The 24,155-nt window shown below is 39.3% G+C and overlaps 1 protein-coding gene and 1 pseudogene across 5 annotated transcripts in view; both read left to right on the top strand.

The window, feature by feature from the left end:
• AKAP3 (A-kinase anchoring protein 3) overlaps nucleotides 1-23,929 on the top strand; it is a 40,358-nt gene extending 16,429 nt beyond the window's left edge. For all 5 annotated transcript variants that reach the window (XM_017945588.3, XM_031650208.1, XM_009217737.4 and 2 more), the window contains 3 exons: nucleotides 128-223; nucleotides 10,022-12,343; nucleotides 23,553-23,929. In XM_017945588.3, the coding sequence (XP_017801077.1) occupies nucleotides 128-223; nucleotides 10,022-12,343; nucleotides 23,553-23,708 (2,574 nt within the window). In that variant the 3' untranslated portion in view covers nucleotides 23,709-23,929. The remainder of the gene's footprint in view (nucleotides 1-127; nucleotides 224-10,021; nucleotides 12,344-23,552) is intronic.
• On the top strand, nucleotides 1,552-4,334 carry LOC103888483 (annotated as a pseudogene).
• Nucleotides 23,930-24,155: the final 226 nt, after the last annotated feature.

Below are 24,155 nucleotides of genomic sequence, written 5' to 3'. Positions count from 1 at the left end.
GGAGAAGGTTTCTACTGAAGGCATTGTTCGTATTTCCCACACCTTAGCTCTTCACCACATTTCTTCTTACTTTCATAAAATCTGCCCTTCTGATGACCATTTCTCATTTTTTTTTTGCTACTTCCAGATGGCAGATAAGGTTGACTGGTTACAAAGCCAAAATGGAGTATGCAAAGTTGATGTCTATTCTCCTGGAGACAACCAAGCCCAGGACTGGAAAATGGTAAGGGTCAACCTCTTAATAAACACTAGGTTAAGAATATGGGGGCGGTCATGAAGAGTGGCCTTATTCTCTCCACCATACCCCCAACCTCTTATTTTTCAAGGTGGGATTCTTGAGGCAGGTGGGAAATCAGCCCCTATAGAACAAAACATTCCGATTTATAGTTTTCTGAAAAAAATTCCCATCCTATGGTATTTAATATGCTATAACTAATGAAACATATATGTACACATGAGCTGTATATCATATATGTATATATAAATATGTATATGTCAGCTGTATATTACAGCTATAAAATTTTAATTTTCAAACAGAGAGGAATTGGAGATAAATGTCTCCAAGGCTTATAGAAAATATTTTCTAAAATGTAGGATGCCTTAAAATTCTCAGAACTATAAACTGTCATCCAAGTAACATTGTCATCCTGCCTTCATCATTCAACAAACATTTATTAAATGCTTACTTAGTATAAGGCAATGTATTAGTCAGGGTCTAGTTAGAAGATAGAAACCATACCAGTAACTTAACATTTAAAAATTATTTACTAATAAAACATAGTTCACTGCTAAAAGGCATAAAAGAGGACTCTAGGAATCCCAGAAATAACAAATGCAGAAAGCAGCTACTACCCCCAGGCTGAGATTACATAAACAGGGAAGAAACTAAGTGATACTCACAAGAGCTCCTTCTCCTTCAACCAAAGCTGCTTCCCATCTCTTTGGAGAGAATGTGGCTGCCACAGGAAACTTGCCAGAGGGAAGCCCTTTCCTCCTGCTCTGACCATGCGGTGTCCCCCAGTACCCTCTGTTGACAAAACCAACTGCAAAGGAGAAATGTTTAGGGTTCAGCTCTGGTGTCACAAAGCAAGGCAAAGAAAGGTGGATTTGGAGTGAGAGACAGTAAATCAATAACTGGCACAGAGACTGTACTGACTGTCAGGGTCAGAGATATAAAAATAAACTAGAATCCTCTCCTTTTAAGGATCTCATAATCTAATTGAATCACTATTATTAATAGACTCTTTGTACTATTACAACATTTATCAGACTGGGCACAGTGGCTCACACCTGAAATCCCAACTCTTTGGGGGGCCAAGGCAGGAAGACTGTTTGAACTCAGGAGTTGGAGACCAGCCTGGGCAACATGGTGAAACTCTGTCTTTACTTAAAAAAGAATTAGCCAGAGTGGAGGCACGCCCCTGTAGTTCCAGCAACTTGAGAGGCTGAGGCAGGAGAATCACTTGAGCCCAGAAGTTTGAGATCGCAGTGAGCTATGACCATGCCACTGTGCTCCAGCCTGGGCAACAGTGAGACCCTGTCTCAAAAAAAAAAAAAAAGTTAACATTTATCAAACATTTATTTGCATGTAATCAAATGCAAATGACCCGTCTTCTTCTGTTTGTCCAAATCTGGCCGATCTATAGAAAGTTTTAAAGAGAAAATGCTAACAAATCTACATAAGACATTAAGACATAAAGATAATAAATATTCAATTACTATAGAATAAGGGCCAACCAAAACTGCTTCTACTAGATCTTTGATTTACTTCTGCCCTTTTATTTGGAGAAACAAAAGGCAGATCAGTTTCAATGTTAAATCAAATGAACTTAGTGATTTTTCACTAAGTGAGAACCAAGAAAGAATATAACAATTACTGCCCCTCTGAACCTTATCATTCATTTTGGAAAATAAAAAATACGCATATGAAAGTAGAAATGTCGGTGAGCGTAGCGGCTCCGGCCCCGAGAGCAGATGCCACGGCCCCCACTACCACCACCGTAGACTCGCTCTTGTCCTCTGGGCCGCGCCTGGGGCTTCAGCCCGCGGCTCCGCTTGCCGCGTCTCAGGTTTCTTTACCTCCAGAAAGAACAAAATTGACCCATTGAATTCTGGAAGTTCATTGAAGAGTCTGAAATTAGGGACTTATTTCAAATGTGAACATGGCTAATCGAGGCACAAGAAGACCCAACGGCCCAAATACTGGAAATAAAATATGCCAGTTCTAACGAGTACTTCCGGGAGAGTCTGCTCTTGGCAAACCAAGCCTAGTGCTTCCTTTTGTGAAAGGCCAATTTCATGAATTTCAAGAGAGTACCATTGGGTTAACTCTCAAAGTGGTAAAAGCTGTTTCTTTGTGAAATATGGGCCCAAAAAGAAAACCAACTGCTAGTGCTGGTGATGGAAGTGAAGAGAAAATGAAGAGATCTAAGAGTGATGATGGTTCTTAGCCAGAAAATAGACATTTTGGATAAATTAAAGTGGTTTCACAGATTCAGCTGATTTTCTAACCCAAACTGTGTGTCTTGATGACACTACAGTATAGTTTGAAATATGGGATACAGCTGGTCAAGAACAATACCACAGCCTAGCACCAACGTACTGCAGAGGAGCACAAACAGCCGTCGTTGTATACGATATCACAAATGAGGAGTCCTTTGCAAGTGCGAAAAATTGGGCTGAAGAACTTCAGAGGCAAGCATGTCCTGACATTGTAATAGCTTTATCAGGAAACAAGGCTGACCCAGCAAATAAAAGAGCAGTAGATTTCCAGGAAGCACAGCCCTATGCAGATGACAATAGTTTATTATTCATGAAGACATCAGCTAAAACATCAATGAATGTAAATGAAATGTTCATGGCAATAGCTAAAAAATTGCCAAAGAATGAACCACGAAATGCAGGAGCAGACTCTGCCAGAGGAAGAGGAGTAGCCCTTACTGAACCCACACAACCAACCAGGAGTCAGTGTGTAGTAATTAAACCTCCAGTTGGAACTAGCTGGAATAGTGTTCTGCTTCTTAAATGTTAGTAACAATGCAACTGGACCATTTAACCAGCCCAGTGTGACTTCCAAAAGAAGAGACTTATGATAGAGTCAAGTTTCTAATACAGAATTATTTTACGTGTTTTGAACTTAATTTTTAATAACATGCATGGGTCCCTCTTACTAATGTTACAGCAATAAGGAAAAACGAGGACTATGTGTACATTTGGTTTCATTGGAAGGTTGGGGGAATAATTTCTCATCACTAGGAATATAGGCAAATGACTATCTGGACCCGCAGTTAACCAGCCCGTTTCTCCACACTGATACAGTAGTCACCTGTGAAAAAAATTTAGAATTTACTAATTTGGGCGTTTCAAAAACATTCTTTTTGTAGAAGGAGATTCTAAAGTTATTTATGCTTAGCCGTAGTATTCCGGCAAATGTTCATTTTTTTCCTGGTATCAGTATTTAAAATGAACATTCCATATTTTAATAAATTATGCCACATATACAAGGTGGGGGGTGGGTGGAAAGAGCGTTAATGGCATCTAAATTATAGCCAGTCCTGTTTTGGGGGTTTTTTTTCTTCATGGGGTAAAAAAAATCAAATGCAACCCCATCTTGTTTTAGGAATTTGAGAACTAATAAATCCATCTTAATGGATAGTGTTTCTTTCAAACATGTGAGTTCTTTAACAAAAATGAAATAAGCCAGGTGTCTGTGATTTCTAATTAATCACTGCTGGCCATGACATAGGTTTTGTTGTTTGATGCAGGGAGGGGGCTTTCGTTCGCTTGTGACACAATGTAGTCAATGCACTAACAATTATGTATATTTAAACTTCATTATTTTAAATTCCATCTTCAGCTGTACTGTCAATAGCGTACTGCAGTATAGTCTCCATATATGTATCACTTTTCTGTAATGTTTAAGAGTTGCTTAAAAGTATACAAAATGTACAGTTACTAAAACAGCCAATTGTTTCTCTCTCCCCCTTTGACAGGAAGGGGCTTCAGTTGTTCCTCCATGACTAGAACCATAACGAACAATGTACCCATAATTTGTAACATAAAGTATTGCAATATGTTAGTAACAATCTTGCAGCCTTGTTTTCCAACCTTCATTTTATTTTGATCAGTTCAGTATTTTGCACTAATTATTTTCGGTGTTTTCCTTACATGAGAGCTACCATGTGTCAGAGACGATTTAATCTATGTAAGTGTTGGACTGTTAGGAGAACTTGTACATTTACAATAATGCAGAATTAGGAAAATGGGTCACCAGCGTTTAGTTTTATATTGAGGTTCTCAGGTTTGAATAAAGTGGTATAAAAAGCAAAAAAAAAGAATATAGAAATGTCACTTGAAAGTGCTGAATAACTGTTGGACTAATGAAAAGCAGTTCATGATTATTTGTCAAATGTATTTTCTAGACAATAAATGCTGTAAGTGTTTAAAGAATTGATCATTTCAAAATGGGAGGTGGTCAGAGAAAATTTTATAAAGTATGTTTAATTGAGACAAAGGTGGAGAAGAGAAATAGGACAGGGAGGTAGATAGCTGACTTAAAACTACTGAAGCAAAAGATGGTGAGCAGAGAAAATAAAACCCATTAATTCTTTTTATATTATCCTTCATGGACATGAAAATTTGCCTCAGGATTCAGAAATACTGAGATAATTTGGCATCTAACTTCCCTAACTGCTCAGAATACTATTGCGTAAGAAGAGGAAGGTTGCAAGAGGATAAAGGGGTTTGGAGAGATGGATGTTTGGTCATGGACTGCATTGATAAGAAAGGAAATGTGGGTACTTAGTTTTCAGTCACTACAGTTTGATTAACACCTTTTGCAAAATCCTTGTGGATAGAGGGGAATAATAAACATACGGTATACACATTTTAGGTTTAAAAATATATAGACATCAAAAACCCATAAACACAGCAACTTAACACAATTCTGTGGACTCCATTGTAAAGCTCTATACTATGCTGTAGGTTTGGTTTTTTATTTTTATTTTTTTTTAATTTTATTTATCTTTTAAAATATATTCTTTGTAGAGATGGGTTTTCGCCATGTTGCCCAGGCTGGTCTCAAACTCCTGAACTCAAGCGAGATCTGCCCACCTTGGCCTCCCAAGGTGATGGGACTGCAGGCGTGAGCCACTACCCCCAATCAGTTTGGGTTTGTTGTTTTTTTAAAAAAATTGAAAAGGGCAAAAGAATAAACCCCACAGCTGCACTCTAGTAAGGCTTTCCTGTACTGTTACAGCCCAATTATGGAAACACACCTATTTGCAAGTTGATGTGCTTGTTCGTAAATAACTAGTTATCATTTTCAAAAAAAGGGTAAAATTATCACTTCGAAACAGAGACAAAAATGAATACATATGAAAGATTGTATCCACCTCAGTAGTGAGGAAATCAGTTAGGTATTACCACCAGTTCAAAGGAGAATTCTTTAAAGATACACTTATAGATCAGGAATATTGAAATAAATGTGCAAACAAAAGTAAAACTGACCTGCTCCACAATGGGGAAGGGAAATCAACCAGACTTCCACTAGACGGAATTTTCACAACTATAGACAAGAGTTGTTTTGCACTGCTATCAATTATCTACAGCTTGCAGAACTGTAAAATAGCTCCCACAGACTGAGAATCAGGTAATGTGGAAGACTGAAGACAATACTTAGTCTGTAGGCTGTAGACAATGCTTAGTTTCCTATTGAAGCACAACTTTTTTTCCCTGTAGGCTTCCCCATTTTGATAAAAATTAAAATAATCTCAAGGTAAGATTATTCTTGACCACAAAATGAGGCTAGTCTCATTCGATTTGGCCTGGTTATTTACATAGGTGCAGCAACTGGATAGGCCTAAGTATGCTTTACCGGAAGTTCTCATAAGGAATCTCAGATTGGATTTTTAAAGCCCTCTATTGGCCGGGCGCGGTGGCTCACGCCTGTAATCCCAGCACTTTGGGAGGCCGAGGCAGGCGGATCACGAGGTCAGGAGATCAAGACCATCCAGGCTAACGCGGTGAAACCCCGTCTCTACTAAAAACACACAAAAATTAGCTGGGTGTGGTGGCGGCGCCTGTAGTCCCAGCTACTCGGGAGGCTGAGGCAGGAGAATGGCGTGAACCCGGGAGGCGGAGCTTGCAGTGAGCTGAGATCCGGCCACTGCACTCCAGCCTGGGCGACAGAGCGAGACTCCGTCTCAAAAAAAAAAGCCCTGTATTGTTTACTGTCCTGAGATTAGGAGGTCAAGCCTAAGAAATGCTCTCCACCAGGTTTCACCTGCAGTCCCTAGGAAAACAAGCAGGTATACATTTCGACTTCTCTGAAATAGTCTAAACCACTAATATTAATTATAACTGCTAACCCAAAGTTAACAGTTATGATGATGAAAGAATATACCCTCTTTCTATATCACAAAAAAACTAGGGGTGAGGAGTATATAATTGGGAACATCACACACCAGCTGAAATGCAGATGAGTAGAACTCGTGACTGCAGAGGAAGACGATTCCTCCAGTCACATACACCCCTTATACCACCTAAGCGGAGAAGATGAACAGACTCATTAACAGACTTAAAGATATAACCTCTCTATAAGTGATTTTAAAAAATAAGCAAAAGCATATAAACTTTATGCTTGGCCATCAATGTCTCAGTGTTCCATCTTACTTAGAAATGATCTACATATCAATGAATATGCATTAACTCAATGTAATACCATCCAGCATTTTAACTTATATAAAGATGTTGGAAACTTATCATCAGGCTGGCATACTATGAAACATAATAACTGTTGAAATAAAGTTTGTCAGAATGATTATTGAACTTGGTTAAATGCAAATTTACATTTTTCTTAATCTTAAGCATTAAATAGAAGTAATGCTGGCATTTTTTGGATCTGTAAACCTGCATAAGTTTAGGAAAAGCATATCAAAGTAAAATAAAAGCATACAATTGTATATTTAACATTGATAAATAAGAAAAGACATAGCTGTTTTTATTAAACCAAAATTATTCAACTAGTATTATTTGCCAAAGATTTACCTAATTTATGTGAACTTGGGTTTCTAAAATATTTCTGAGGTAGGTTCCGTAAAAATACTTTTTTTTCTTCTCATTCCCCTTGAATATTTTAAATATTAAGAGCTTGATTTCCTCATTTTTGAGGGATATCAAGAATATGTAATTTACATAAGTGTGTTTGTGTGTGTGTGTGTGTGTGTGAGCATGCACCAGTCAGAATAAACATCCTTTAAGAGACTTCGTAGTATAACACATGAATACTCTCTGGAGGAAGACGTTGCTGCTTACACCTAACATTTTCTGAATTACAGACACATTTTCTGAATTACGGACACATAGCATTACAGACACTGATAGAGACAGTTTATAGCCTCAATTCTAAACTTTCAGCCACACTTTGTGTCAAAAATAAACCAGAAACATAAAACTCACCTGTCCAGATATCAAAGAGCACTTCTCCTTCCAAGTGAGCACAAATGTCTTAACTGATGAACTTAAGGTGGACAAAAAATACTGTCAAAACAAATTTTCTGTTGCCTCGCACCCAACAGAGGATATAACTCTATAAATATCCTCTGAGATTACCAAATGGTCAGACAATAAAATCAAATTTCCAATCATTGCTGCCACCAATTGGCCAGAAACAAACTGAAATGAGAACCAAAACCAAAATTAGTAGAGAGGAAAATTAGAACTAGAAAAACCGAATGTCTGCAAACTTCTATTGCCACTCTGGGGGCTGAGAAAAGACACGCCTGGTGCACCTGTCTCTTGAGGACGTTTATCTCCATTAGGTGGATCTATTGGGCATCTTGGCGGAAGACTTCCAAAACCGTTAAAAGAGAATTCTCAAAGAAGGGTAAAATAATGACTCCCATACATATACAAAAATGAATATGTGTTAAAGATTTTATTTAACTCATTAACAAGGAACTGGTGAGGTTCAAAAGACACATATAGCTTGGAGATATTGAAGTGAATGTGCCATTGGAGGCAAAACTGACCTTCTCTGCAGTGGGAGAGGCAGTCAGTCGACCCTCCCCTTATAGGTGTCTAGACAAGAATTATATTGCATTGATGTCAGTTATCCACAGTTAATAGAGTTGTAAAATAGCTCCAAGAGAATGAGAATCAGATAATCTGGAAGGGTGTGCTATAGACGATGTGTGGTTTTCCGCTAAAGCACAAAATACCCCATATAGTAGCTATTATTCTAATTAGGAGAACCACTGGGAGCATTTTGAACCAAGCACAATGGACCTTAACTCCGACATGGTAGCAAGCCACTTAAACCAGTCCTGCAGACAACTAGCACAACTACTTTTCCTTTCTTTCCAAGTAATCAAAGCACAGCAGGATATTGTAGAGGTGGAGAGCCCAGATTTTAGGATCAGAATTGGATCTGAATATGAAACCCCACCATGCTGTGAGATGCCCGGCAAACTATTTAACTTCTCTAAGTCTCTGTTTTCTTACCCGTGAAACTGGAAGAATAAAACCTATCTTACTAGGCGAATATGAGGATTAAACAAAATAGTGCATGTAAAGCATTTAGCACAGTGCCTGGCAAACATTACAAGTACTTCACAAATAGTAACTAGTAACTATATGACACTTGGTAATAAAAATACCAAATTGTTCTTTAAAGGTGGGCAATATTTGTGGTCATTCTCAGATAGATATATGAACTCCAATAATTACAGTGATTATTTACATTTAATAATAAGTAGGACACTTTCATATATATTATGCTATTTTATCTTATGTTTCAGAGTTTTTCCCACATGCAGATGGTACAATTTATAAACATGTAAAAGTGTTCATATGCTTATCACAGCTAGTGTCCATCAAAGAATCTGTATTCACACAAAACGAATAAATTGCCCATACATATTAACTCCTGAATTATAAATCAGATTGTTAATTTAAATGATGTCAGTCCATTGGAAGCCCTTTAACATATCCAGATAGTGTTTGTGCAGCCTGGCAAAGTGATTAATTATGCACAATTTTCCCTGAATTTTCTCATTTTTTGGAAACTATACTTGTAATAAGATCTAAATAAAAACAGGTAAACCATAGAAAATAGCAATTAATATTAAAACAGGAAAAAATCTGATTCCATTCATATGCTAACTCTTCTATCTAGCTGATGACTGTCAGAGCTGTTTTTCAATTTTTAAGTTCAGGAGTACACATGCACGTATGTTGCATAGGTAAACTTGTGTCATGGGGGTAGTTGTACAGATTATTTCATCACCCAGGTATTAAGCCTAGTACCCATTAGTTATTTTTCCCTGTCCTCTCCCTCCTCCCTACCTGCACTCTCCAAAAGGCCCCAGTGGGTGTTGTTCCCCTCTATGTGTCCATGTGTTCTCATCATTTAGCTCCCACTTATAAGTATCAACATGTGGTATTTGGTTTTCTGTTCATGAATCAACCTAAATGCCCATCAATGATCGACTGGATAAAGAAAATGTGGTACGTATACACCATGGAATACTATGCAGCCATTAAAAAAGAATGATATCATGTCCTTTACAGGGACATGGATGGAGCTGGAGGTCTGATAGCAGACTATCAGATCTTAAAGATTTATGTCATTAGAAGCAATATAATACACTAGCTGAGCGCATGGGCTGTGGAGTCAGACTGCCAGGGCTGGAATTTCTGCTCCATCAATGGTTAGCTGTATTATTTCAAATAAGTTACAAACTTAACCTCTCAGTTCTTCAATTTCCTCCTCTGTAAAATGAGGATAATAAGAGAGCTAAATCTCAGGTTTATTATGAAACTAATTAAATGAGATAATAGTCTTAAAATACTTGGAACAACGTCTGATACACAGTGAGTACTCCATAAATGGTTACTTTTACTGCCAAGATGGAGCAATCTTGAGAGGGCTGATGACATTTGTAACTGAACTTTGAGGTTGTCTTGAATATCCCATATCTTTACTTGGTTATAGTCAGATGAATCCTTGTCTATTTTTAAGGACACCTCCACGGATCCTGTCAGAGTGCTCAGCTGGCTCCGCAGAGACCTGGAGAAAAGTACAGCAGAGTTCCAAGATGTTAGGTTCAAACCCGGAGAATCATTTGGTGGGGAAACGTCCAACTCAGGAGACCCACACAAAGGTTTCTCTGTAGACTATTACAACAACACCAAGGGCACTCCAGAAAGATTGCATTTTGAGATGACTCACAAAGAGAATCCTTGCCAGGGCCCCAGGGCCCAACTTGGCAATGGGAGTTCAGTAGATGAAGTTTCCTTCTATGCTAACCGCCTCACAAATCTAGTCATAGCCATGGCCCGCAAAGAGATCAATGAGAAGATCGATGGCTCTGAAAACAAATGTGTCCATCAGTCATTGTACATGGGGAATGAACCCCCACCCACCAAAAGCCTCAGTAAGATAGCATCAGAGCTTGTGAATGAGACCGTCTCTGCCTGTTCCAGGAATGCTGCCCCAGACAAGGCTCCTGGCTCTGGAGACAGAGCCTCAGGATCATCACAAAGTCCCCCAAATTTGAAATACAAGTCCACTTTGAAGATCGAGGAGCGCGCCAAAGAAAGACAGGGTCCAGAGGACAAGCCTGCTTCTAAGAAGTCTTTCTTCTATAAGGAAGTGTTTGAATCTCGTAATGGAGATTATGCCAGAGAGAGTGGAAGGTTCTTTCCTCGGGAGAGAAAGAGGTTTCGAGGGCAGGAAAGGCCTGATGACTTTACAGCTTCTGTTAGTGAAGGGATCATGACCTATGCTAACAGTGTGGTGTCTGATATGATGGTCTCCATCATGAAGACACTGAAGATCCAAGTGAAAGACACAACCCTTGCCACCATCCTACTGAAGAAGGTTCTGCTCAAGCATGCAAAAGATGTGGTCTCGGATCTCATCGACTCCTTCATGAGGAACCTCCATAGCATCACAGGGACCCTCATGACTGACACACAGTTTGTCTCGGCTGTGAAAAGAACTGTCTTCACTCACGGAAGCCAAAAGGCCGCAGATATCATGGATGCCATGCTAAGGAAGCTGTACAATGTAATGTTTGTCAAGAAAGTCCCTGAGCATGTCAGGAAAGCCCAAGACACGGCTGAGAGTTATTCCCTCATCTCCATGAAAGGAATGGGTGATCCTAAACACCGAAATGTGAACTTTCACATGAAATCTGAAACTAAATTGAGAGAACAAATGTATTCTGAACCCAAATCAGAGGAGGAGACTTGTGCCAAAACTCTGGGTGAACACATTATCAAAGAGGGGCTGACCTTGTGGCATAAAAGTCAACAGAAAGAATGTAAATCTCTAGGTTTCCAGCATGCAGCATGTGAAGCTCCCAACACACAGTGTAAGCCTTCACCAGACATTTCCTTTGAGTACCCTGAAGATATTTGCAACCTCAGCCCTCCTCCATATCCCCCAGAGAAACCTGAGAATTTTATATGTGATTCAGACTCCTGGGCCAAGGACCTGATCGTATCTGCCCTACTTCTGATTCAATATCACCTGGCCCAGGGAGGAAGAAGGGATGCACAGAGCTTCCTTGAAGCTGCTGGCACCACCAACTTTCCTGCCAATGAGCCTCCTGTAGTTCCTGATGCATCCTGCCTGAAGTCTGCTCCCATTGTAGGTGACCAAGAACAAGCAGAAAAGAAGGACTTAAGGAGTGTTTTCTTCAATTTCATCCGGAACTTACTTAGTGAGACCATTTTCAAGCGTGACCAGAGCTCTGAACCCAAGGTGCCGGAACAGCCAGTTAAGGAAGATAGGAAGTTGTGTGAAAGACCTTTAGCCCCGTCTCCCCCTAAACTATGTGAAGATGATGAGACCCCTGGTGCCCTTTCTGGGCTGACCAAGATGGTTGTCAGCCAGATAGATGGCCACATGAGTGGGCAGATGGTAGAACATCTGATGAACTCAGTGATGAAGCTGTGTGTCATCATTGCTAAGTCCTGTGATTCTTCTTTGGCAGAGCTGGGAGATGACAAGTTGGGAGATGACAAGTCTGGAGATGCCAGTAGGCTAACTTCGGCCTTCCCAGATAGTTTATATGAGTGTTTGCCAGTCAAGGGCACAGGGTCAGCAGAAGCTCTCCTGCAGAATGCCTATCAAGCTATCCATAATGAAATGAGAGGTATATCAGGTCAGCCTCCTGAAGGGTGTGCAGCACCCAAGGTGATTGTCAGCAATCACAACCTAACGGATACAGTTCAGAACAAGCAACTCCAAGCCGTCCTTCAATGGGTAGCTGCCTCTGAGCTCAATGTCCCTATTTTGTACTTTGCTGGTGATGATGAAGGGATCCAGGAGAAGGTAAGAAACAAAGGCAGAGGAATTTGGAAGCTTTATTAAGAGTTAACTAGGGCTTTAAGTTCTGGTTTCTTTCTGAATGGGAAGATAGCCACAGGGAAGGTAAAATGGAAACAGTAGGATTTGAAGATCATGCCTCTTGGCAGAGATAATGGATAAAGTAAAATTAGATTTTGCCCAATACAAGGCATATCAAAGGGGAAAGGGGGGATAAATGATGTTTTTCTGTTTTCTGCATTTAGGAGTAGGAGTGTATAGATGAGGAACCTCCAAGAGACCTAGTGAAAGAATCAGATTAAGGTCTGGGCTCTAGGCTGAGTTTTGGATAGGACAGCATTGCTCAAAGGATGAGATGAAGCTGGAAAGTAGCCCTAGGATGTGTTAGGGAAGAGGCAGTGTCTGAATTTATGACCTTTCCAAACGTGCCATTACTGTCTTAGCTGGTTGTCTAGGTGGTGTTGGGGATTTGAAAGGATTCAGTCGATAACACCCCTCTTCCCCCTACCCTAAATTCTGAATCAGTTGACAAGTAAGACTAAAGCATAAGGCAGATGGGAAATCAACTTATCACTGTTATTACTGATAAAGGTAAACGTGCCTGATAAGTTCTTGTTCTCCATGCAAGGTGCCCAATAAGCATCAGAACTGCTCGCCAAAGGGAGGGTTTGAGTCTGGAGAACACGCACACTTACCCGAGATGCTGCTGCTTCATACTGAAGTGGGGGAAGTAAAAAGACCATCCCCACAACCTTCTCTTCTCTCTCTTCTCTGCCTTCTCGCTCTCTCTCTCTCTCTCTCTGTGTGTGTGTCTCATTTTCTCTTCCTCAGTGCTTTTCATTGTCTCCTCTTGATTGAGAAAAGTGGAACACCTGCTGTTAATCATTCAGTAGCAAAGGGTGGTACAAGAGGCTAGGATTATTTAGAAAAATTCATCATCATAGAAATCAAAAGATATAGAAAAAAAGGCTTTCTCTGCTTAATTCAGTCGTATTTACATGGTATTAGCAACGCTTGCAACTGGGTCGCTACGTTTATCTGATGACTGGAGAGACACACGATTACAGAGCATCCAGATTAGGCTATATCAAGCCTAAACAAGAAACTGTATGGTCTTTGACTTTGGTCTTAGCAAGACTACACTTGCTACTCAAAGTGTAGTCTGTGGACCTACAACATTGGCATCACCTGGAAGCTTTTTAGAAGGGCAGAATCTCACACATCCCTCCAGACCTACTGAATCAGAATCTTCATTTTAGCAAAATACGCACGTGAGTTGTGTGCACATTCAAGTTAGGCTAGAAGACAATGTGAACTTCCAATATTAGATCTATTCCTAAGGGTCCTTGGCAAGCTCTGTCTCCATGCAGGGTTTCCAATCTGTAAAACAGACAACTACTTTATAGTATATAGCAATTAGCAGAGGTGGGGAGTGGGAGGCTATATTCTGAAGAGAATTTAAACTGATGAAAAAATCTAAAAATAAGCATAGCCTTCAGGTATATAATGTGTCAGAAAGCCTTTTGTAGCCATCTTTGAAATCAAACCCATCATATATAACATACATAATACATTCTGGCTTTAGACTTTTTTTGAATTGGAATGTGTTGTTTTAGATTATTTTAAATTGAAACATGTCTCTAAAATAGGACAATATACTTGCAGTCCCCCACTTTTATACACACCCCCCCAACACACACACACCCCTTTGTCTACTCTAAAGATAAGGACAGTCATCTATTTTGTTGACGCCCTCTAAGAGTAGAAGGAACGAGAAGCAGCATGTTCAAACTTCAACTAATAAATAGACGCACTGAATATTAGTATATTTTTACGAACAGGGATGACATAGACACCAAGGAAACTGCCTAAAAATGACTTTTTGAAAAGAGATTAATGTATGCAAATATTCTCATACTGATTCAGATGATTGAACCTGCTGTCACTGGAATGTCTGTGAGCCTAATGTCTTTAAATACACTTGTATTTATTTTTGAATAAATAATATGTGTGCGTAGTTCAAAATTCAAAAGTACAAAAGGATGCACAGTGAAAATGAAGGGTTGTTTTCTCACTTGTGTGCTCCATCCTATTGCCTTCCCTGGAGAAAACAACCATTTGGATCAGTTTCTTATTTATCCTTCCAGAAATACACACACACACACACACACACACACGTGAAGTCGCAAATTATTTTTTTTATATATATATCCTCTTCTGTAACATATAGAGCTACCACATTCTTTTTAATGGCTTTATGTATTTTATAATATATGAAACCATTTCGTATATATGTTTTATATATTTAACCACTCCCCTATGTATGGACATTTCAGTTGCCACTATTTTGCACTGTAAGCAATGCTACACTGAATATCCTTGAATATACATAATTTTGCACAGATTCAAATGTATTCACATGTGTTATACACCTAGGAAAGGAATTTCAAGGTCACTGAGAATATTATTTGTGTAATTTGATACATGTTTCCAAATTGCCTTCCATAGAGCTTGTACCAATTTACACACCTGTTAAAACAGTGTAAGAGGACTATTTCCTCACACTGAAACCAACAGTGCATGCTAAAATCTTAATTTGCTAAGTTGCTTTACTTTTTGTCTTATTAGGAATGAGGGTGAGTATCTTTGCATATATTTAAGACCATTTGAATTTCCTCTTCTGTGGATAAACTGGTCCTAACTTCTGCCCATTTTTCTTTTTTTAACTTTTACTTTAGGTTCAGGGGTATATGTGCTTGTTTGTTATACAGGTAAACTCGTGTCACAGGGGTTTGTTGTACAGATTATTTTGTCACCCAGGTACTAATCCTAGTACCGACCCAATAGTTATGTTTTTCTGATTGTCTTCTTGCTCCCACCCCCCACCCTCAAGTGTCTGTTGTTCCTCTCTTTGTGTCCGTGTGTTCTCATCATTGAACTCCCACTGCTGATAACATGCTGTATTTCGTTTTCTGTTCCTGAGTTAATTTGGCAATGGTAATGGCCTCCAGCTGCATCCATGTTCCTTCAAAGGAGATGGCCGTGCTCTTTTTTACGGCTGCATAATATTCCATGGTGTATATGTACCACATTTTCTTTATCCCATCTGCCATTAATGGGCATTTAGGTTAACTTCATGTCTTTGTTATTGTGAATACAGTGTTGCAATGAACATTCATGTGCACATGCCTTATGGTAAAACAATTTATATTCCTTTGGGTATATACCCAGTAATGGGATTGCTGGGTTGAATGGTAGTTCTGTTTTTAGCTCTTTGAGGAATCGCCACACTGCTTTCGATAATGGTCAAACTAATTTACACTCCCATCAACAGTGTGTATGCGTTGCCTTTTCTCCACAATCTTGCCATTACTTTTAATAATAGCCATTCTAACTGGTGTGAGATGGTGGCTCATTATGGTTTTGATTTGCATGTATCTAGTGACCAGTGATATCGAGCTTGTTTTTATATGCTTGTTGGCCATACATATGTCTTCTTTTAAAAGGAGTCTGTTTGTGTCCTTTGCCCACTTTTTAATGGGGTTGTTTTTTTCTGGTAAATTTGCATCAGTTCCTTATAGATGCTGAACATTAGACCTTTGTCAGATGCATAGTTTGCAAATATTTCCTTCCATTATGTAGGTCGTCTGTTTACTCTATTAATATTTTCAGTTGCTGTGCAGAAGCTCTTAAAATTTAATTAGATCCCATTTGTCGATTTTTGCCCTTGTTGCCGTTGCTTTTGGTGTATTCATCATCATGAAATCTTTGCCAGTTCCTGTGTCCAGAATGGTATTGCCTAGGTTGTCTTCTAGTGTTTTTATAGTTTTTAGTCTTCCATTTAAGTCTTTAATCCATCTTGAGTTGAGTTTTGTATTTGGTGTAAGGAAGGGGTCCAGTTTCAATCTTCTGTATATGGCTAGCCAGCTATCCCAGCACCTATTGAATAGGGAGTCCGTCCCCATTGCTTGTTTTGGTCAGCTTTGTCAAAGATCAGATGGTTGTAGCTGTGTGCCCTTATTTTTGGGCTCTCTATTCTGTTCCGTTGGTCTCTATGTCTGTTTTTGTACCAGTACCGTGCTGTTTTGGTTACTGTGACCCTGTAGTAAAATCTGAAATTGAGTAATGTGATGTTGCTAGCTTTGTTCTTTTCGCCTAGGATTGCCTTGGTTATTGGCAGGCTCTTTTTTGGTTCCATATGAATTTGAAAATAGTTTTTTCTAATTCTATGAAGAATTTCATTGGTAGTTTAATAGCATTGAACATTTAAGTTGCTTTGGGCAGTATGACCATTTTAACAATATTGACTCTTCCTATCCATGAGCATGGAATATTCTTCCATTTGTTTGTGTCATTTCTGATTTCTTTGAGCAGTGTTTTGTAATTCTCATTGTAGAGATTTTCACCTCCCTGGTTAGCTGTATTCCTAGGTATTCTTTTTATGTTCTCCCCAATTCTTTATTGCATTGTAGGCCTTTTTCTTATTGATCTATAAGAGTTTTATATATTACAAGAAATCAACCTTTATGATACTAAATACAAATGTTTCCTTTGCCATTGGTCTTTTGATTGGTGTTTTGTTGTTGTTGTTGTTGTTTGTTTGTTTCTGCCATACAAATGTCATCAAATATGAGACATTTTTCTTTTTGCTGGGTTTTATGTTATATTTTGGAAAACATTCTCCACTTTATGATATTAGCAAAACTTTCCCATTTTTTTTTTCTAGTACAGTCATGCATCGCTTAATCATGGGGATATGTTCTGAGAAATGTGTCTTTAAGCGATTTCCTCATTGTGTGAACATAGTAGACTGTACTTACACAAACCTAGCTGGATAGCCTACTGCATATCTAGCTTATATTGTATAGCCTGTTGGGGATATGTTCTGAGAACTGTGTCATTAAGCGATATCCTCATTGTGTGAACATGACAGACTGTACTTACACAAACCTAGCTGGTATAGCCTACTGCACATCTAGCTTATATTGTATAGCCTGTGGCTCCTAGGCTACACACCTATATACAGCATGTTACTGTACTGAATACTGTAAGCAATTGTAACACCACGGTATGTGTGGATATAAACATATCTAAATACAGAAAAGGTACAGTAAAAATATGGTTTGAAAGATAAATGGTGCATCTGTGCAGGTCACTTACCATGAATGGAGCTCACAGGACCGGAAGTTGCTCTGGATGAGTGAGTGACTGAGTGGTGCGTGAATGTGAAGGCCTAGGACATTACCATTCACTACTGTAGACTTCATAAACACTGTAAATTTAGGCTACAATAAATATATTTTAAAATATTTTTCTTTCTTCAATAATAAATTAACAGCTTACTATAACATTTTTATGTTACAAAGTTTTAATATTTTTAATTTTTGACTCTTTTGTAATAACACTTAGCTTAAAACACACATTGTACAGTTACACAAAAATATTTTCTTTCTTTATATTCTTTTTTATGAGTTTTTTTCTATTTAATTTTTTTTTACTTTTTATTAAAAATGAAGATACAAACACACACATTGACCTAGGCCCACACAGGGTCAGGATCATCAATATCATTACCTTCCACTTCTGCATGTTCTCCCACTAGAAGGTCTTCAGGGTAAGTAACACTCATGGAGCTATTATGTCCTATGATGACGATGCCTTTGTCCTGAGGGACCTGCCTGAGGCTGTTTTACCATTAATTTTTTTAATAAGTAGAAGGAGTAGACTAAAATAACACTAAAAGTGTAGTATAGTGAATACAGAAATCAGCAATGTAGTCATTTATTTTCATTATGAAGTACCATCCACTATATGTAATAGTGTGTGCTAGACTTCTATATAACTGGCAGCATGGTAGGTTTGTTTACAGCAGCATCACCCCCAACAAGTGAGTAATGTGTTGTGCTATGTTACGATAACTATGATATCCTAGAAAACAGGAGTTTTTCAGGTCCATTATAAGCATATGGAACCACCATCATATGTACAGTCTGTGGTTGACTGAAACATCATTATGCAGTGCATGACTGTACTTTTATGATTTTTAAAATATATTTAAGACTCTAATACATTTTGAATTCATTTATATATAAGGTATGAAGTAAGGTTACAATCCCTTTTTTTTTTTTTTTTTTTTGAGACAGAGCCTCGCTCTGTCTCCCAGGCTGGAGTGCAGTGGCGTGATCTCGGCTCACTGCAACCTCCGTCCCCCAGGTTCAAGCGATTCTCCTGCCTCAGCCTTCTGAGTAGCTGGGATTACAGGCACGCTGTAATTTGTGTACTTTTAGTAGAGACAGGGTTTTGCCATCTTGGCCAGGCTGGTCTTGAACTCCTGACCTCATGATCCACCTGCCTCAGCCTCCCAAAGTGCTGGGATTATAGGCGTGAGGTACCGCGTCTGGCCATAATCTCTTATTTTTTTCCTATTATTTTTCTAAACTTTCTACTCTATGCCATTGAATTGTCCATCTACTCTTGTACCAATGGCATCCTGTTTTAATTACTGTAATTCTATAATATTTTTCAATATCCGATAGGACTGGAGACTCTTTATTTCTCTGCCTCAGAATTTTCTAGGCTATTCTTGTTTACATTTCCCAGTTTTCATCCCCCATCCCTGTGCAACCATTAACCTTTCCATCATTATAAATTTGCCTTTCCTTGACATTTTATGTAATGGAGCCGTAAAGTGTGTGGTCTTTTACATCAGGCTCCTTACACTTAGTGTAAGGTTTTTGTGGTTCATCAGTGTTGTAGCATGTATCAGTAGTTTATTTCTTTTTATTGCTGAAGAGTACTTCATTATGTAGATATACTGCATTTGGTTTGTCCATCTATCAGTTACTAGATATTTAGATGGTTTCCATTTTTGCTATTATGTGTAAGGCCACTATGAGCATGCACATACAAGCCTGTGTGGTTGTGTTTTCATTTCTGTTGGGCAGATAATGAGGTGTGGAATTGCAGCATGTTACAATAAGTGTCATTCAATAAATGTAATTTATTTCGCTCTGTCGCCCAGGCTGGAGTGCAGTGGCGTGATCTTAGCTCACTGCAAGCTCCGCCCCCCGGGTTCCCGCCATTCTCCTGCCTCAGTCTCAGAGTAGCTGGGACTACAGGCGCCCGCCAACACGCCCGGCTAGTTTTTTTGTATTTTTTAGTAGAGACAGGGTTTCACCGTGTTAGCCAGGATGGTCTCGATCTCCTGACCTCGTGATCCACCCGTCTCGGTCTCCCAAAGTGCTGGGATTACAGGCTTGAGCCACCGCGCCCGGCCTTTCCCCCCTCTCTTGCCTAGGCTGGCGTGCAGTGGCATAATCATAGTCACTGCAGCCTCCAACTCCCTAGGCTTAAGCGATCCTCCCACTTCAGCCACCCGAGTAGCTGGGACTACAGGCGCCCCCCACCACACCCAGTTAATTGTTGTACTTTTTTGTAGAGACGGGGTCTTGTCATGTTGCCCAGGCTGGTCTGGAACTCCAGGGCTCAAGTGATCTGGACACCTCGGCCTCCCGAAGTGCCAGGAAAACAGGCATGAGCCACCACACCCGACCGGTTAAGTGTAATTTCTTAAGAAATTGCCGGGCCGGGCGCGGTGGCTCAAGCCTGTAATCCCAGCACTTTGGGAGGCCGAGACCGGCGGATCATGAGGTCAGGAGATCGAGACCCTCCTGGCTAACACCGTGAAACCCCGTCTCTACTAAAAAATACAAAAAACTAGCTGGGCGAGGTGGGAGGCGCCTGTAGTCCCAGCTACTCGGGAGGCTGAGGCAGGAGAATGGCGTAAACCCGGGAGGCGGAGCTTGCAGTGAGCTGAGATCCGGCCACTGCACTCCAGCCCGGGCTACCGAGCAAGACTCCGTCTCAAAAAAAAAAAAAAAGAAAGAAATTGCCAAACTATTTCCTGAAGTGGCTGTAGCATTTTACATTTTCACCAGTAATTTACGCGGGTTTCAGTTTCTCCACATGCTGGTCAGTATTATTCTTTCATTTATTGTAATAATTATAGTGGTATCTCATTGTGGATTTCATTCGGCAAACATACATTAAAATGAGAAATGTTGAGCACGTTATTCTATTATGTGCTCATTAGCCATTCACATATATTCTTTTAGTGAGATATCTGTGCAATTCTTTCACCCATAATTTGATTGGATTGTTTTCTTCTTGATTAGAATTATAAGAGCTCTTTTATATATGCCGGATACAAGTCCTGTATCTGATATATTTTTGCAAATATTTTCTCTCAGTTTGTGGCTTATCTTTTTATTTAATGGAGTCTTTTGAAGAGCAAAATGAAGTCTAATTAGATGACATCCAATTTATCACTTTTTACTTTTATGTCTTGTGATTTTAGTGTCCTAACAAATTTTTGCCTACCCAGTGGTTCTCAACCAGGAGCAATTTTGCCCCCCAGGGGACATTTGGCAATGTCTAGAGACATATTTGGTTGTCACAACAGAGAAAGGGATTACCACTGGAGTCAAACAGGTAGAGGCCAAGGATACTGCTAAACCACATGCAATGAGCAAAATAGCCCCACGACAAACCCAGAAAGCCAGGAGTGCTGAGAGCTAGTAACCTTGACCTATGCAAGGCCATGAAGATTTTCTCCTTATTTTTGTCTACTTGTTTGATAATTTTAGCTCTTATATTTAGGTCTATGATCTACTTTGAGTTAATTTTTGTGAGGTAGGAGTCCAAATTCAATATTTTGCATATAGATATGAAGGTTATCTTGGCACCATTTGTTGAAAAGACCACTGGGTATCTGGCCCCTCTGAATTATCCATCTCCTTTATTGAAAAATCCTATTGACCATTAATGTTAGATTCGAGTCTTCTTTTGATTGGCATTTTCATGTTACATCTTTTCCTATAATTTTAACTTATTATATATGAAGTAAGGTTTTTGTAGGCAGCATACACTTGGGTTATATTTTTTGTCCATTCTGACATTTGATATGTTTAGACCATTTACATTTAGCCCAATTTATGGGTATGTTTGGATTTAAGTTTACCATTTTGTTATTTGTTGCTTCTCTCTTTTTTCTCCTTGTTTTCCCTTTGCTGCCTTCTCTTGGACTATTTGAACATGTTTTAGTATTCCATTTTAATTTATCTATTGCATATTTGACTATATCTTTTTGTGTAGTTTTTTTAGTGGTTAATCTAGGGATGATAATATACATACCAACTTCTCAGAATCCATGTAGCATCAATAGTTTATCACTGAAGCTGGAATGTAGAAATATTACTACCATATAAGTTTCCTTTATCCTTCTCCCTTTATAGTTGAGTTGCTTTAATGTATTTAATCTACATACTTTGAAAAAACCCTCAGTTACTTTTGCTTCCAACCTTAAAACACTTTTTTTTAAGACAGAATCTCAGTTTGTTGCCCAGGCTGGAGTGCAGTGGCCTGATCTCGGCTCATTGCAACGTCCGCCTCCTGAGTTCAAGCAATTCTCTTGCCTCAGCCTCCCGAGTAGCTGGGATTACAGGCACATGCCATAATGCCCAGCTATTTTTGTATTTTTAGTAGAGACAGATTTTTGCCATGTTGGCCAGGCTGGTCTCAAACTCCTGACCTCAAGTGATCCTCCTGCCTCAGCCTCCCAAAGTGCTGGGATTACAGGCATGAGCCACTGCTCCTGACCCTTAAAACGTATTTTAAAGAACTGAAGAGGATAGCCTACTATTTATACTGAAAGCTCGCTCTGCATTCATTCTTAATATTCCCAGTTTCCTTCTGGTATCATTGTCCTTCTCTCTGAAGAACTTCCTTTAGCAATTCTTTCAGAACACATTTTCTGGCAATGAATTCTCTCAGTTTCATTTAATCTGGCAATGTCTTTAGTTGACTTTCATTCTTGAGTTATAATTTCTGCTGGATATAGAATTCTAATTTGGCAAGTTATTTTCTCTTAGCAGTTAAAAGACGTGCCATTTTCTTCTGTCCTCTATGGTTTCTGATGAGAAATTGGCTGTCATTTGACTTGCAGTTCCCCTATAAATGGTTTTCCCTGGATGCTTTTAAGATTTTTTTCTTTTTCTTTAATTTTCAGTGATTTAGTTATGGTAGGTCTTGGAGTTAATTTCTTTGGGTTTGGGTTTGTTTTATTTTAGGTACCCTGAGCTTTTTGAATGTATAGGTTTAAAACTTTTTGGCAAATTAGGAATACTTTCATCCATTATTTCTTCAAATATGTTTTGCATCATCACTTTTCTCTTCTCCTTTGGTATTCTAATAAATGTTAAAGCTTTTAGTATTGCCCACAAGTCCTTGGGCTCTGTTTATTTTTTAAATGTTTTTTGAAATAAGCTTAATCAATCTTGTACGTTGTTCAGCATGGATAATTTCTATTGATCTACCTTCAAGTTTACTGACTTTCCTCTCTCATTTACATTCTGCTATTTAGCCCACCTGATACATTTTTATTTTATATTTTGTAGGTAAATTTTAGTTCTAAAATTTCCATTTGGTTCTTCTATTTCAGTTTCTCACATGGATATTTATCTTTCTGAAGATGCTCTCAATATTTGGTCTGTTTATTTGCCTGCCCTTTGTCGTAAAAAGTCAAGAGCAAAATGAACAAAATAAAAATCTTATTACTTGAAAGTTTGTTGCCCTTAGGATTCCAGATAAATGACAGCATTGTATTTATATTAGAATGGTTGCTTAACTAACTTTTCTCATTTTGTACTTGAAAAAAGAGCTAAAGATAGGATCCAATACCTGCAATGAATTTTGGTTCTGCTAATTACTAGCAGTTAATTCTGACAAATCTCTGTACTTCTCTGGGAAACATTTTCATGAGGGTTGAATTGTTCTCTGAGGTGCCTTTTTGCTCTAACATTTTAGGATTCTGTGGTCTATGGGGCATGGAAAGCAGCATCCACGTTTGTCCACTGGGTATTTTCCATCTGCCCTTTTGGTCTTAGGACAATGATGGAGACTTTTATGATATTAGGGTGAGCTTAGAACCTTAGAATTCTTAGAGAACAAGATCACGGGCAGGTGGATGTTAACATCTCTTCTCTAAACTAAGAATGACGTCACCAACCTCCTTCTGTTAAACAGGCCAACAAACTTTAAAGTCTGTGTTGCAGTTTCCTGAGGTCTGCCTGGCCTCTCTGCTCTAGCCTTGGCAGGCTCCATCTGGCCTGCCATGAGATGCCGTGCCTCGCCACTAGTGTTTTCTTTCCTTTCACAGCTACTTCAGCTCTCAGCTGCTGCTGTGGACAAAGGATGCAGCGTGGGCGAGGTTCTGCAGTCGGTGCTGCGCTATGAGAAGGAGCGCCAGCTGAATGAGGCGGTGGGGAATGTCACACCCCTGCAGCTGCTGGACTGGCTGATGGCGAACCTGTGATCGGCAACCCCACTGCTTTCCCCTCTTCCGGCAGTGGGCCCGGCCCTTATCCCCGCCCTTGTTTCTCACTTCCACACCTCCCTCTCTATATCCTCACAGAGCCCTAACATTATCTTCATACCACTCTCATCAAAGTCATGTCACCTTATGCTAGTCACTGAATTTTGCAGATTTTCCTGTCCATGCGAGCAAGGACATAAAATTAAAAAATTACAATTAAAGGGCTCCACATGTTTTATTTCCTTGGGATCCAATGGTACAATCAGGTAAAGAAATCCGAGGAGTGAAAAAAATAACCTGATGAATGGTAAAGGTACAACAGAGCTGGACTGAGAGGCCCTGCTGAAGGTCACTCAGCCTGTCCCCTGTCCGTGTCACAATTTGCAGCTTCCATATTTAGACTATTCTCTTAAAATAAGCCACAGTTTATCAAGAATTCATTTTAGC

This window comes from Papio anubis, chromosome 9 (assembly GCF_008728515.1).
Source record: "Papio anubis isolate 15944 chromosome 9, Panubis1.0, whole genome shotgun sequence".
Classification (NCBI taxonomy): Eukaryota; Metazoa; Chordata; class Mammalia; order Primates; family Cercopithecidae; genus Papio; species Papio anubis.
This window is presented reverse-complemented; position numbering and strand designations above follow the sequence as displayed.